The sequence below is a fragment of the Daphnia magna genome, linkage group LG4, assembly GCF_020631705.1.
Source record: "Daphnia magna isolate NIES linkage group LG4, ASM2063170v1.1, whole genome shotgun sequence".
In the NCBI taxonomy this organism is placed as follows: domain Eukaryota; kingdom Metazoa; phylum Arthropoda; class Branchiopoda; order Diplostraca; family Daphniidae; genus Daphnia; species Daphnia magna.
Window position 1 is genome coordinate 5,180,274 of NC_059185.1, and position 16,528 is coordinate 5,196,801.

The 16,528-nt window shown below is 42.0% G+C and overlaps 1 protein-coding gene and 2 non-coding genes across 3 annotated transcripts; 2 read left to right on the forward strand and 1 right to left on the reverse strand.

Annotated features, from left to right (window-relative positions):
* The first annotated feature begins 1,029 nt into the window (after positions 1 to 1,029).
* On the forward strand, positions 1,030 to 1,102 carry Trnar-ucg. The gene has a single exon. It is a non-coding gene; the product is annotated as a tRNA-Arg (tRNA).
* Positions 1,103 to 11,489: 10,387 nt separating this feature from the next.
* On the reverse strand, positions 11,490 to 11,561 carry Trnaq-uug. The gene has a single exon. It is a non-coding gene; the product is annotated as a tRNA-Gln (tRNA).
* Positions 11,562 to 12,738: 1,177 nt separating this feature from the next.
* LOC123471214 lies at positions 12,739 to 16,039 on the forward strand. The gene is made up of 6 exons (XM_045172236.1): positions 12,739 to 13,536; positions 13,600 to 13,940; positions 14,011 to 14,118; positions 14,195 to 14,422; positions 14,519 to 15,115; positions 15,177 to 16,039. The coding sequence occupies exons 4-6, from the start codon at positions 14,353 to 14,355 to the stop codon at positions 15,722 to 15,724; spliced, it is 1,215 nt and encodes a 404-aa protein (XP_045028171.1). The 5' UTR covers positions 12,739 to 13,536; positions 13,600 to 13,940; positions 14,011 to 14,118; positions 14,195 to 14,352; the 3' UTR covers positions 15,725 to 16,039.
* Positions 16,040 to 16,528: the final 489 nt, after the last annotated feature.

Here is a 16,528-nt window from a genome sequence, read left to right on the forward strand (position 1 = left end):
AAATGGTCCTTTGGAATAGGACCTTCAAAATTTAGAGCTTCACCAACAAAGGAAGTTCCACTCTCCAACGATGAGGCTGGGGTAGGTGAAGTTTCTACCGGAACGCTTGATAGTTCTCGAAGCGGATGTAATCGTCGGCTGGGGTATCTTAGGTAACTAGGTAGCCGTGGGTTTGTCCTCTTCGGCATCGGCTAACAATGACTGCAGCCCGACTTCATTTACTCTCAGGCAACGAGCTGCGTCTTGAACAATTGCCACACCGAAGCACAAATACGTTACTTACTGGTAACGAGCTGCGTCTCAAAAATTAAAATTCTGCAGCACTAATTCGTCACTTACGGGTAACGAGCTGCGTCTCCACCAATTGTCACACGAGTTGTATTTGAACAAGAACAAATGAATACAACAAGTGATGACTTAATTCTAAACAATGGTTTAACTAAAAAAAAGAGGTAACCATTACCAAAAGTTGGAGAAGCGTCTGAAGACCTCTAGAGAAACCAGGGAACTCCTCTTACGGAGCCCGACTCCAGGAGCTCACCCGATGGAGACTCATCTAACGCAGATTCGGGGCAGCGTTTTATACCGTCGCGCGAATTACTCCCCTTCCGGGCTGCGAATCTGCGTATCTTTCTTAGAGCGGACTTCTCCCGATAATTTCTTCACCACGATCGCAGCCTTGTCCAAGGAGCGGATGACTCATCTCTGCGGAGAGATAACCAATCTTCCTTTTAACCCGCGACAATATTACCTATCAAAATTGCTAACCAATCTGCGACATGCTGGTTCACATATTGTAATAGAAAACTTGCAAATTCTGCCTCAGGGAACATCCGCAAAGCGCAATTATTAAGGTAGCGTGGCCGAGCGGTCTAAGGCGCTGGTTTAAGGCACCAGTCTCTTCGGAGGCATGGGTTTGAATCCCATCGCTGCCATTCATTACATTTGGGTACTAAATTAAAATTTATCTTTTATCCAAAATTAGGATTATTATTTTTATTTCTTCATTCAATGTCTCGATGTTAATACGGTCGTGTGGCCTAATGGATAAGGCGTCGGACTTCGGATCCGAAGATTGAAGGTTCGAGTCCTGCTACGATCAATTATAACTTATACTCAAGTTTTGAAAATTGACGATACAGCTCAGGTGGCAACAGAAGTACATCTCACAGCAACGAACTTGATTTCGATTTCGTCATTGGTTTTCTCGTTAAACTAGCCGTTTAAAAAATTAACGAAAACAGTGCTGTTAGCGCTCCAACTTAATTGATGGTTTTTAACGTTTAAATCAAAAACTGTAAGACTAATAGAAAAAATAAACCTGATTTCCGTGATTTTCATTCAATTCTGAATCGAAATCATGTATTTTAAGTAAAATTTGAAATTTGGCTAAAAATGAAAAAGTGGGAAGGGTATAGCCTTCCCACTTTTGTCAAAATCGGCCAAAAACGACATCTCTTGAAATTCCCTAAAAATCACACGGCATAATCGAAATTGAACATTGATTTTGATTTCGTCATTGGTTTTCTCGTTAAACTAGGCGTTTTAAAAATTAACGAAACAGTGCTGTTAGCGCACCAACTTAATTTATGGTTTTTTACGTTTAAATCAAAATCTATAAGACTAATAGGAAAACAAAAACGACATCTCTTGAAATTCCCTAAAAATCACACGGCATTATCGAAATTGAACATTGATTTCGATTTCATCATTGGTTTTCTCGTTAAACTAGCCGTTTAAAAAATTAACGAAAACTGTTGCGGACCAGATTCGCGTCCGCAAGTATTCATTTGGCAACCCAGACACCAACAAAGGAGAAATAAGAAAAGGTGGAGAAAGGCGGAAGATCCCGAGGTGGGCGGATAAAAAAAAGATTCGAGTTCGACGCAAAGAGCAATGAGCCAGTCCAACCCTGTATGTGGTCCTAACCGTTTGCTCAGAAAAATAAACTGTGTCTAGCCCGCTCTCGAGTTTCGATTATATACAAGCAGTTCGTGACATTTTTTGGTGCCGAAACCCGGGAAAGCAACTGTGAGTTTTACGCCCCCTTTTTCAGTCGATCCAGACTCGCTCCACAGTAAGTCTCGAAATTCGTAATTACTTCTTATTAATTCGTATTAATGCATAAAATCATCCCAGCCGGGTTTTTTAAGTTACGAGGCAAAGGTGATGTAAAAGATTGCTCATACAAATCATAAAGGGTAAGGTGGTCGGACAACTTATATTTTTCAACTGATGGCAATTAAATGCAGTAAAAAAATTATGTAATACTAAAATGGCTAGGAGTGATGTAAATGTACAGGGTAAATAAAGACGGGTCTGTCCTTCGAAGACTTGTTTACAGGTCATAAAACGCTTCTGAACTTGTTTCAGGTAAATTTCGAACCTTAAAAGGGGCAAGCGCTAAAGAAGGAAAATCACCCGAATTACGACTTCACGCTTCTGAACCAAGTTCAGGTAAAATTCTATGATGACGTACGTATGTAAAGGAAGCCACATTAATTCGCTTCTGGACTGGTTTCAGGTAAATTCGAAACTGCAAAAGGTGGCCGGTTGAGAATCCCCTACCAACGTGAATAAAATCGACCGAAACGCAACCTAACGCTTCTGAAACTAGTCCAGGTAAACCCTTTTGTCGAATTCGAAACCTTGTTGAGCAAGTCAAAAGGATCGTCTCTGAGCTGGTGTTTTTTTAGATTATCGCAAACCCGAAACCTATTTCACAGGAAGGCGAATGAGAGAATGGGGTCTGCAAGCGATAGCGAAGAGGAAGTCGACGCAAAAACAATCTTTGCAATCCGCACCAGCGCTAAACGTCGCCACACCCGACAAGCAAACCACCTCAAGGCGTTGATCGACGGAGGGGGTAAAGCAGATGACGTAAACGTAGCTTTAGCGGTACTCGAAGCAGCTTACAGCGAGGTGGTGCGAGTGAATGCCAAATACAAGCAAGCGGACAAGGGCAAGGAGCAAGACGCAATAGAATGGGAAGCTGAAATCAACACCTTTTATACGGGATGTCGAAAGGCAGCGGAAGAATATTCGAATAAGGAAAAGGAGAAGATGGACGTGGCCCCTAACGCAAAAAAGAGAAGACTAGAATTGGAGTTCGAGCGAGAACAAGCAAAGCTCGAGGAGCAACGTAAACTGGAGGACATCCGACAACAGAGTCAACGAGAGCAAGAGGACCTCACTCTACAGATCGAATATCAGCGTCAATTGGAGGGTCTAAAATCGCCGGGAAAATCGAATTTCAAGCCAAGATTTTCTTCTACAATAAATGACTCTGATGACGAAAAAAGACCAAGAGGACCATGGCCAAAAATATCCATTACACCTTTCAACGGAGATTCCCGAACATGGCCTGATTTCGAACTTTCATTCGGCGCGCTCATCAACAATACCCGAATGCCAGAGGATATGAAGTTACTAGCCCTTCGTGAAAATTTAGAACCGGACGTCCGAAGAAGAGTAGCAAACTTATTCGTTGCCTCGGCTGATTACCAGACGTCGTGGAAGGCGCTAACTGATCGATATGGTAATCGCCAAGCTATCATGCATGCACACGTTCAAGAATTATTAGCTCTTCAGCCATTCTCGTCGGGGGACCTAAAATCACTGGTCAACATGGCGGCCTTAGTGAAAGATGCCGTAACTAGTGTGAATCAAGAAGAAGGCCAATCATACTCCAATATCGTGAGCCAATTGATTAGAGCCCTGCCAAGTGAGCTTCAAAGAGAGTGGGGAAGGTTCGCGTACCCACTACGACCAAGAGTGCCAGGCCTGGCCGATTTTGACAAATGGATAGAAGGTATTGTAGGAGCAGAAGAATTTTTGGGCGCATCAGCATCGCGCAACGCGCGAAAATCGCCGCAAACCCCAGCCAAGATGGTGAAATTTGGCCCGACGGTGAGAATGGCGGCTATTCAAAATCCAACTAATGAAGACAACACTTGCACGGTGTGCCACGCCAATCCAGGGCACCCTTTAGCATTCTGCCAGATTTTCATCGACTTCTCACCCACCCAAAGAGCGGAAGCAGTCGCGAAGGGAAAGCATTGCTTTAGATGCCTTGGACGAAAACACTTCTCATCCGCATGTAAAAAGACGACAAAATGCACCGTAACGGACTGCTCCCAGTGGCATCACCCGCTCCTCCATGGATCGGGACGAGTGTTCCCGCGTCGGTCAGGTAACAAAGTAGCCCATATCGAGCGGTTGTATATAAATTTTCCAGTGTTGGTCGCAATCGTTCCGATATGGGTCATTGTACAGTATCCTGCACAAAAATCCGAACACCGATTTAATTTTTTAAAGCCACCTATTGGCGGGGTAAAGGGTTTTTTGTTTGTTTTTCTTTAAGAGGGAGGGTAGACGGGGTGATGGACACATAGGGCAGGGTTGGGTAAGTCTAGACATTTTTTTAATGCCTTAAGGTTTTACGCTTTAAGGCAAGTAACAGGTCGGGATATTTTTGCAACCCCCAGGGTGGTGTGTTTTTTTTAAACGACAGTTGGAAATGTTGGACTTAGGCTGTGTAATACTCCTTACCCAAATAAATTATAAAGCTGCCTGTGCACAATTATTTCGATACCGATTGCATATGTGTAGAGCCTCTGATTGCGATGCCGTAGATCAGTGTTCGAATCCCAAAAAGGATTAATAAAATAAATGGTATCATTATAATATTCTTCATTCGAATTTGCTGGGAATATTAATTTCTCTAGAACGAAGGAGATTATTATTTTTAAAATTATTTAATAAACAAAAAAAGCATATATTGCTCGATGAAAATTTATTTTATATGTGAACGAGAATTGCTCGTAATTTAACAATATTAACTCATCACCTCATCTGGAATCGAACACCGATCTCCAGCCACACATTCAGAAACGCTACACCTACGCCATTGACAGCGACGTAAACATTTACAGGCAGCTGGAACATAAGGTTAATTGTTTCGGAAAGCAACATTACCATGCCCAAGCCCTAAATTTCCAACTGTCGTTTTAAAACACACCCCTGGGGGTTGCAAAAATGTCCCGACCTGTAACTTGCCTTAAAGCGTAATACCTTAAGGCTACCCTACCCTACCCTGTCGTGTCCATCACCCCGTCTACCCTCCCCTTAAAGAAAAACAAACAAAACCCATTACCCCGCCAATTGGTGGCTTTAAAAAATTAAATCGGTGTTCGGATTTTTGTGCAGGATACTGTACATAATGGCGCGTTTCTTACCTTGGAGATGTTAGATCCAGGAAGTGAAATAACTCTGATGCGAAAAGACTTTGTTGAGAATATTGGAGTGTCGGGACCCCCCGACGCACTCCATCTGGGATCGTGCCTTGATTCGCAACTCCTCCGGATGCAGTTAATAAAATTTGATATTTTTTCAATCGATAAAAGAAACAAATTCCATGTGGAAGAAGCTATCGTGGTGCCGTCAATTAAAGGGTCAGATAGGAGGATCAACTGGCCAAAGGAGAAGCTTAGGTGGGACCATCTCGCTGACTTGGATTTACCGGAGATAGATTCAGGCAAAGTCGACGTGTTGATTGGGCAGGACATAGAGGATGCGCACCGCCAACTTGCCACCAGAAAGTCTCAAAACAGGAAAGCACCGACAGGTAAACTCACGCCATTCGGATGGACTGTAATTGGTAGGATACCCGCTTCCATTTTAAAGGGGCCCAGTAAAAAGAATTTATCCTGCCACTCAACCGGAGTAGAAAATCTAAGCGACGCGGACTTGGTTACAGTAGTGCAAAACTTTTACGCAACCGAAACGTTTGGAACATCGACAGCGCCGCTAAACATGTCAGTAGAAGATGCGATGGCTTTCGAGATGCTGGCTTCATCCATAAAGAATGTGGGTGCGCGATTCGAACTTGGTCTACCGTGGAAAAATCCAAGAAAGGATCTTCCCGACAATCGAGCGAGTGCGCTACAACGCTTGAAGTCAGTGGAAAAACGACTGTTAAAAGACCCGAAAATAGCTGAACGATATGTTTCCGCGATTGAAAAATATGTGTTTGATGGCCACGCCCGTTTATTAGCAACATCAGAGCTGGGAGGCTCAAAGGGAAGAGTGTGGTATTTACCCCACCACTACGTCATCAACCCGAATAAGCCGAACAAGATCAGAGTAGTGTTCGATGGAGCAGTAAAATTACAAGATACGTCATTAAACGATCACCTACTACGTGGCCCAGTGCTATTGGCGAACTTAGTGGGCATTCTAATCCGATCGCGAGAGGCACCGGTGGCAGTGGCAGGTGATATCGAGGCCATGTACAACCAAGTACGAGTTCACCCAGACGACCAGTCAGCGCAACGTTTTCTTTGGCTGTGCCCAGGGAGTGGTGAGGAGCCAAAAGTATTTCAGATGTTAGTGCAAGTATTTGGGCTCGTGTCATCACCCACATCATGCCTATACGCGCTTCAGTACGCAACCGAGGCTTACGGAAAATACCCTGAGGTGAAGGACATCGTGAAAACCAGTTTTTACGTCGACAATTTCATCGACTCATTTGAGACTGAAAACAAAGCCATCATGACAGTTCAGCGCGTCACGGAAACACTCAAGGCCGGAGGTTTTAGACTGAATCAATGGGTGTCATCGTCGCGTCTTGTGCTCGCATCAATACCGGAGAGCGAAACGGTTCACTCATCATTGAATCTAGACCTGGATGAGCTCCCAGTCGAGCGATCGCTAGGGATGATGTGGAATTGCCAATTGGATCGATTTCAATTTACGACGCTACAACCGGTGTCGGTTAAAACGAAACGAGAAATGCTAGCAGAAATCGCTAAGATATTTGACCCGCTGGGTTTTTTGTTACCTGTCACCACCTATGCCAAAGTATTGTTTCAGGAGGTATGGAAAACGACGCAGCCGAGCAGAACTTCCCCTCCCAAAGAGGAACCGCTGAAATGGGACGACCAGCTACCGGAGCACATCATCCACAGCTGGGAAAAATGGCGAGCGGAGCTGCCATTTGTAGGAGACCTGACAGTGCCACGGTGCTTTCGTGATCACCTGTTCCAAAAGGAGAAAACGACTTTCAATCTGCATGTGTGTTGTGACGCGTCGGCAGTGGCCTTTGGAGCCGTTTGCTATATCCGAATGGAAAGTGGAACAGAAATTGATGTAAAGTTTGTTTTTGCAAAATCTAGGGTTGCACCTATAAAAGGCTTGTCTATTCCACGACTAGAACTGCAAGCAGCAGTTTTAGCAAGCCGGATTGCATCCATGGTGCGCAAGGAATTACGACTGCCCATCCGTTCCGTCCGGTTTTGGTCCGATTCCGAAATAGTATTAAAATGGCTGGCGTCGGAAAATCGGCGATACTCATCATTCGTTCATCACCGAGTAAACGAAGTGACGGAGTCTTCAAGTAGTGATGATTGGAGTTTCATAGGTGGCCTCGACAATCCCGCAGATGACTGCAGCCGCGGCCTACGACCAACCCAACTGTACAACCACCATCGCTGGTTTGAGGGACCACCGTTCCTGAAAGAGCTGATGGAAAACTGGCCAAAGTACCACGACCGCCACGAGCCCAAAACAGAAGATTTGGAATTTATTAAAGAAAAGTTTGTTGGCTCAACAGAGGTTACCCCGACCGATGAAATAAGCGATTTATTCAGCACAAAATCAAGTTTGGCCGACTTAATTGAGGCGGTGGTCAACATCACAAGACGGACAAGCCCGACCAATGCTACAAACGCGCCAGTAACAGTGGAAGAAGAAAAATGTGCCTTAAAAATAGCCATTAAAAAGGCTCAGGAATTATGTTTCGCACCAGAAGTGAAATCGTTGCAAGCGGGACGGTTGTTGAAGAGGAACTCTAATTTATTAAAGTTAACAACCTTTCTAGACGGAGACGGAATCGTTAGAGTAGGCGGAAGAATAGAGAATGCCTACGAACCCTATCACGCTCGCCATCCAGTAGTGCTAGATCCCGACCACCGGCTTACCACTTGGCTCATCATGGAAGCTCATATCGGCACAGCGCACGCTGGAGTGGAACGAACATTAGCTGAGGTTAGGACGGCCTATTGGCCATTAAAGGGCAGAAGATCCATACGGCGGGTCGTCAAGAAATGCATCCAGTGTAAAATGCAACGCGCGCGGCCAGCCCCACCGATGATGGCCAAGTTACCTAGACCGAGAGTGGAACCCTTCCAACCGGCCTTCACAAATATCGGATTAGATTTTTTTGGCCCGTTCTCAGTCGTCATCGGAAGAAGAAGAGAAAAGCGGTGGGCATGTTTGTTTACCTGCCTGGCAACGCGAGCCGTCCACCTAGAGATGGTCTACCGAATGGATGCCGATTCATTTATAATGGCTTTTATTAGGTTTTCCCGTAGTCGAGGAATCACGCCAGCGACGGCGTATAGTGACAATGGAACTAACATCACCACCGGAGAGAAGGAGCTGAGAACGGCCTTTGACAACCTCATCAGCGACCCAAGCTTGCCGAAGAAAGTAGCCGAGAAAAGAACGCAGTGGCATTTTTCACCTTTCGCGGCCCCGCATTTTGGCGGCGTGTGGGAACGCCTAGTACAAGCGAGCAAACGAGCCATAAAGGCCGTCCTGAATGAGCGTACGGTGTCCGACAAGGTGCTGGTGACCGTGTTCGTCGAGGTCACGGCATTGATGAATGGCCGTCCACTTACGACCGTGAGCACCGATCCAACCGACGCCAACCCACGGACGCCAAACCATTTCCTTCATCAACCTCATCAATATGTCCCGCCATACGACCACAGCATCTTTGAAGAAAACGCAAGACGGCGCTGGAGATACGCGCAATTCATCGTGGATCAATATTGGAAGAAATGGATGAGGGAGTACGTCCCTACCCTAATCGAGAGAAAGAAGTGGTTCATGCCGAATCGAAATGCGGAAGTCGGGGATCGAGTACTCGTGATTGACGAAAACACTAGGAGGGGAGAATGGCCAGTCGGGACTGTAGTGAAGGTGTACCCGGACGGCGAAGGGATCGTCCGGCATGTCACTGTGAAACCGGAGTCCAACGAATATAAACGCCCGGTAACAAAACTTTGTTTAATTTCAGAAGGATCAAAAGACGCCTGATTGCAGCTGTCGGTGGCCTCGGGACTGTTGCGGAACAGATTCGCGTCCGCAAGTATTCATTTGGCAACCCAGACACCAACAAAGGAGAAATAAGAAAAGGTGGGGAAAGGCAGAAGATCCCGAGGTGGGCGGATAAAAAAAGGATTCGAGTTTGACGCAGAGAGCAATGAGCCAGTCCAACCCTGTATGTGGTCCTAACCGTTTGCTCAGAAAAAAAAACTGTGTCTAGCCCACTCTCGAGTTTCGAGAATTGATTTCCATTCAATTCTGAATCGAAATCATGTATTTTAAGCAAAATTTGAAATTCTGCCAAAAATGAAAAAGTGGGAAGGTTGTATGCAATGGAGTGGATAGACCGGTTCGAAAGGATTGGTCGCCATTATCGTTGGTCTAATAACGATCTTGCAAGGGCTATTGATGTGTCACTCGAGGGTGCTGCCTACAAATGGATTGTAAGCCTTCCCACTTTTTTCAAAATCGGTCAAAAACGACATCTCTTGAAATTCTCCAAAAATCACACGGCATAGTCGAAATTGAATGCTGATTTCGATTTCGTCATTGGTTTTCTCGTTAAACTAGCCGTTTTAAAAATTAACGAAAACAGTGCTGTTAGCGCACCAACTTAATTTATGGTTTTTTACGTTTAAATCAAAAACTATAAGACCAATAAGAAAATAAACCTGGTTTCCGTGATTTTCATTCAATTCTGAATCGAAATCATGTATTTTAAGCAAAATTTTAAATTTGGCTAAAAATGAAAAAGTGGGAAGGGTATATAGCCTTCCCACTTTGGTCAAAATAGGTCAAAAACGACATCTCTTGAAATTCCCTAAAAATCGCACGGCATAATCGAAATTGAACACTGATTTCGATATCGTCATTGGTTTTCTCGTTAAACTAGCCGTTTTAAAAATTAACGAAAACAGTGCTGTTAGCGCTCCAACTTAATTTATGGTTTTTAACGTTTGAACCGTCGACTGCGAAAATTGGACTAAAATTGGAATCGTCAACATCGGCAACTCTGGCCGGGTGTGTAACTAGAGGGCCTACTTTAACGTAGGCTCTTATGGGACTACTCCTTTTGAATTGTTACATTAAGGTGTTTGATTTTTTTTTTTCATTTATAAAAATTTTTATCGTGCGCAGAATTAATTTTTATGCAAAGTTCATTTTTTGGTTTTTAATTTAAAAATGCTTGTATAATTAAAAAGAAATAAAAATGGTCCAAGAATTTCTGAAAGTCTTTAACTTTCCACTTCTGCTAGACTGTTCCACATTATATATTAAAAGCGGAATTTGTTCTTTGGAAGTGATTGCCATGGTGATTGCACTGCTCATCTCCTGCTTGTCGAAGCGGTCAAAGTTACGGAAAAGTTACGGTCAACCGAAGCGAATTTGAAGAAAGAAGATGAACTTCTCCGTTTAGAAGAAAAGTTACGTGTAGAAAAGTTACGGTCAACCGAAGCGAATGCGAAGTATGAACATTTGGAACAGGAGTTTCTCCAAGAACAAGACAAGTTATCAGAAACACGACGGAAATACAGAACTTTGCACTGTAGTACACTCCGATCTAAGAAACGGAGATCTAAAAGCACGAATCGATAACCAGACAAGGGGAATTGACATTGAGAAGCTGATGAAAGAACAGGTAAAATCATACCGTTATTTCAATGTTGAAATATGTCTATATTATTTCTTAATAAAGGATCGAGCTCAAGGACTTGACCACGTCCCTATAAACATAAAGCCAAAAATCAAAGATGGATGGATCACAAAGGATTTGTTTTATTTTTGTATTGAATATGATAATTATAGTATATTATTGTTATTATAATATATTTTAATTATTTGTTATAATTATATTGAATCCCCATAATAAATTTACCGATATGATGATGAAACAGAAGTACATTTCACAGCAACGAACTACTACCTACCCATCCTCTGCGTTTGCTCCTAGTTATGTGCGATACCTCAAGGACATACCAAGGTACGGGGTAAAGAAGTACATCGGAGACCGGGCATTCTGACTTGACTATTCGATGTTTCCGTTGGCATTCACGACTATGATTTCTAAACGCAACGCCTAAGTACATCATAATCCTGTTGAAACAAGCACAGGTACATCTTTAGTGTTTTCTGTTATTTCAGTCGACCGCAGTAATCTTACATAAACAGCAAGAAAATCACTTGTAAATCCACCGGTTTTTGTAAATTATAATGGGCCCATCCGGAAATTGAACCCGGGATCACTTACACCCGAAGCAAGTATCATACTACTAGACCAATGAGCCTGTTACGTGTATTATAAAACATTAAATGCCGATAAAAATCATGATCATTATAGACTACGAATGGTTTTTCAAGAGCGAAACGACCAAAAATGAAGATTCCACTGAGAATCGAACTCAGATTATCAGAGTCAAAGTCTGATGTGATAACCATTACACCATGGAACCGTTGTCGTATCTATATCCACAAAAGGTCCTATCCGATGCCATACGGAAGGTACTTAAAATGTATGGCGTAAGCTCTGATCCATCCACACGGGCGAAAATGAGTCGTTAAGATGGTAAGGTATAACGCGTAGAAATTTCACTGCTTCGTTCATTGCCATATTACCAAGGGGTTCGACACTCAAAAAAGGACTAGAAAATGAAAAAATTTGATGCGCGGGAATCAGTTCTACAAATAAAAGAGAAGAAAAAGATGCTTGAAACGCCCCAATATGATATAGTCCAAATGAGAAAAAAAGGGGAAGTGGCGACTAAAAATTTATTTTTCGTCACTTTGAGAAGTAAGAGGTAAAAAAGTGAAAAAAAATTGAAAAAAGTGAAAAAAATGAATCTTTTCGGAAAAAAAGTAGAATTTTCGCATATTTGGTTTGTTTCAGTTGAATGTAGACTACTTTGTCGTGCGGTTCTGAACACCTGTATCTGCGATCTAGTGCCAAGAGTGACGAAAATGGGGAAAACTGTGTTTTTTCTATTCTGCATACAGAATTTGACATAAATGTTACCCCAAAAATCAAGTGCATATTATTAAAGCTCGGTTATAGTTCTTTTCGTACTTTGGCTCGAATAAATCCCGATTGTGCTGAATTAGAACATTTTGTAAGAACAATCCTTGCTGATGTAGATTACGTTGCTGACTTACCCGAAGCTGAGAAAGTCAGCATTTTTGGAGAAATGTTTGCAAAAATTCCTTCGAAGTTTAGTTTTATGCCAGGAGAAAAAGCTTTAATTGCTGATGTTGTTGACACTGCTCAAAAAATAACAGCGCGAAGTCAAGAAAACTTTTCCTATGACATTTTACCGTCATCAGGACGCAAAAGAAAGAGAGTGTCTACCTTCAGTTCATCAGAGTCAGGGAGAAAAAAAATAACAGTGCTGATGGCTTGGCTGATATGCCTGTGAATGGAGGATTACAAGAAGTTAGCCCTACTAATGTTCTTCCCATAGATTCTGTGATGCGAGTCGTAAGTCGTGCTGCAAATGTTTCAGAAGGCCAAAGTGATATGACAAACGTTACGTTAGAAGGAACACTTGAAGAAACACAAAATACTACACGCGTGATAAGACGAAAGGGAAAATCGTTACAGGAATACTTATTCAATTGGATTTCAAAAGCAAACTTCGTGATACGTGGGATTTACCGTCTATTAAATGGACGATTGACAATCATGAAAGCGAACAGCCTAAAATTACTTGTTCTACGTGTAAAATAGCGCCGTTTAACGTAAATGGTGACAAACATGTCGGCTGGAAATTTTCTGCTTATGTGAATCACATCAATAATTTCCACAAAAGGAAGCACGGTCATGATGCTACAAGTCATGGGGCAACCCCAGGAACCAGTGGTCAAAGTAATCAAGCCCAAATTTCACAATCACAACCTAATAGACTTTGCTCCGGAGCATCTTCATCAGAAACTGTCGGGTCGGAACCTTCTAACTTGCCTTCTAATGAGAGCCAGGTTTTCAGTAACGGACAGCAGTAGTGAGTCGTACTCTGTCCAGAAAACGCAATCAAAAGACTCAAGCTCAAGAAGAACATTGCTTCAACGCTTGAACATTCAAGCTAGCGTTCAAATTAAAAAAACCTGGTGGATATCGTTACGACAAGGATATTGGACTATTACATTTTGCCATGTACAGTTATATTCAGGGTGGTCGTAAATTTTATGAAGTGTTAAGTGCTAATTTTGAAGGAATATTTCCTAGTTGCAGAACTATTGAGAGAAAATTATCCTCGTTTCACAAATCAGTACCCGAAGGAGAAGTAAATGTTGCGTTACTTAAAGAAATTTTGGATAAACATAGACTGCCACCAGTCGTTTCCATTGCGGAAGACGGAACAGCCATCGTCGGACAGAGAGAATACGATAAAAGGACAAACAGAGTCATTGGATTTAGTCTTCCGCTGCGATGCAATGGTATTAATTTTCTGTTCTTTTCTATGTATTATGAATGTTTTCATTAAAACTAAATATTCGCAGGATTTCCCGATTCGCTAGCTTCTTCTGTCAGGACCGCCGAGGATATTGTTAATTTATTCGAAAAATATGAACGTGCAGCTGTGGTTATCACTGTTATGGCGCAAACCATGGATGAGCAAATCCCGGCTATCCGGATTGCTTCTTTCTGTTCAAACAACAGATTTACGGCAGACGATGTTAAGCACAGGGCTAATTATATTGAAGCCGAACTAAACAAGTTGGGAATCCGAATGCTTACATATTCCGCAGACGGAGACAGTAGAGAAATGAAAATGATGCGCCAAGTTTTGAATTTAGGTGCGCTTCCCCCCGTCTCTCACGACAAAAAAAAGGCAGAAGCGGTACGGTATATAAGTAGTTATTTTAAGAAAAGTAAAATAATGTGATGGCAAGTATTTTCTCTTTATGCAGCACAACAAATAGCTGACGAAACGGGTTGGCTACTGAAACGACAATGGGATTTTTTCGCCGCCGATGTAATAAACAGTGCAGTGCCAGTACAAGACACAGTTCACATAGGTACAATTCCGAACGCCGAACATTTTCTTAGTATTTATAATGCAGACGGAGCTTATTTTCAATTGTTCGCATACAGGCGCAAAATTTCGAACGCGGTTACTGAAAAGAGACCGAGCTACATTTCTCACAATAGGTAAAGGGATTGCTTCGGTGTCTGACCTTGAACAACTCTTAACAGAAGTTACCAAAGGGCAGCACCACTTAAAAAATGGTGATCTAAATTTGCACGACAAAATGAATTACGATGCTGTAAGAAGACTGTGTGACCCTTGTGTCACTGATATTCTGTGCGACAAAGTAGCAGGTATAACTTTTTTATAAAATCATAGTTAGAAAATAGAAAATTGTGAATGGTCTGACGTCAACTATATATCTTGTTGTATGTATATTATTTCATCAGGTTCAGAAGTAACGTGCTTCTATCTTAAGCTAATGAGACTAATAACAGCAAGTTATTTGGATAAAAGCTTATCACCACTAGACAGAATATATGGAATATGGTATTCTTGTCTCGCTTTACGGTATTGGCGACATTGGCTTCAAGAAAACGGATACAAACTAGATATTAATTTCATCACCCTCAACGCGTACATGTGTGTTGAGATAAATGCCCACTCCTTAGTCCTCATATCAAGGAGACTAAGAGAGAATGGAACTCCTCATCTGTTTCGGCCGTGGCATTTTGGGAGTCAGAGCTGCGAATCTTTTTTTCGACTTGTCCGGTCGTTGACTTCAACAGAATCGACCCAAGTAAATTTAAGTGGAAAAGGTTTTTTCAGTCGTAGCGAGAGAGCGGATGCCGCAAACCAACTTCTGGGAGAAGGAGAAAACGATGGAGTTTATTTCCCGAGGTTTACTCATGCTTTTGAAGACCAGAGCCAAGACGATGGCAAAAATATTTCTTTCAATCTTCCTTCTCATTTACCCTCCGATGAGGAAATCGAACGTATAATTCGCAAGGCCATGGTAGATGTTGACCATCAGTTTCAATTATTAGGTAAAAAAATTCTCGAGACAATAAAACATTTTGTAATATTCTTATATGATTGGATTTTTAGGTGTGAAAATGAGAGGAAAAAAGAAATTTATGTTCAATCAAGAACTAGTTCAACGAATCAATGTGTCTCGAAAAGATAAGGAACACCCTGCAGCATTGATTGATAGCAACTTGCTGTTGGAGTTGGATGACTCCGGTGCAGAAGAAACAGCGGTCGAGGAAAACGTCCAGCCATGTCCTGACGCGGGTGATGAATATGACATAGATGTACTGAAGTCTCTTGGAATGGCCCAGCTAAGAGATTTTTCTCATTTGGTTTCTCGCCAGCTTGAGTCTAGCGCTTTTGCTAGTATCATTTGTAATAATGGATCGCAAATTGTCGTTAAAAAAAGCGCGGTCGTGTGGTTTTGTGAAAATTCAGTTCGGCGATTAAGCAATGATCGCACTTTACGAGTCATGCAGTTGGCAAATTTTTCCGAAAGAAGAAAATTAAAAATAACTTCTGTTTCAACTCGAAAAGTTGTACAAATTGGAGACTGGTGTCTTTTTCGGAATTTGGAAGGGAATGGTTTTTTTTTTGGGGCGAGTTCTCTCTTTTGCATACTTTAACAGCACTAAAAAATCTATTTCCATGTTTGAATGGATAGTTGATCAAAAAGACCATGAGGTTGGGGTACTCTGCATATGGTATAAACTAGATATAAATCAATCTATATTTTCGGGAAAATTAATCGAAGTACATGTCCATCATGGTTTTCACCCTTGTGTTTCGTATATTTGTAGTTGTCCTTCTCCAACATTTACGTTTGATGCCCAAGGTTCAAAACAATTGTTTTTTACCAATGCAACAGTTAACCAACTATCAAATTTTCTCAAGGACATGACATTATCAAGGGACTAAATAAACTATTCCGACTCACTACACTTCAGCTGGTCTCTTATTTTAAAACAAAAAAATTAGAAAAGTGAAAAATAGGGGGAAAAGCGAAAAAAGTAAAAATGGAGAATAAAAAGTTATTTTCCACTTTTTGGGGAAGAAGCTGGGAATTTGGAAGACAAAAAGTGGTTATGGAAATTTTTGGAGGCAAGAAAACAATAAGAAAATCTGGTAAAAGAGGGAGGAAAAAACCGTTTCGCGCGTTTTTATATTTTTTTTAGGGACATGCGTGTGGGTATTTTTTGAGTGTCGAACCCCTTGCATATTACGCAATGTTGAACAGTTTTCTAGAAGCATTTATCTAAGGTGATGTCCACTTGACGCTGCCTCTTCCGTCTACATCATCCTTTGATAGCTCAATTGGTAGAGCGGTGGACTGTAGGAATCAAACATTGATTTGAATGATATTGTAAGGTATATTGTTCAACTGGTGCGATCTTACATGTGGCTCATTGGTCTAGTGGTATGATTCCTGC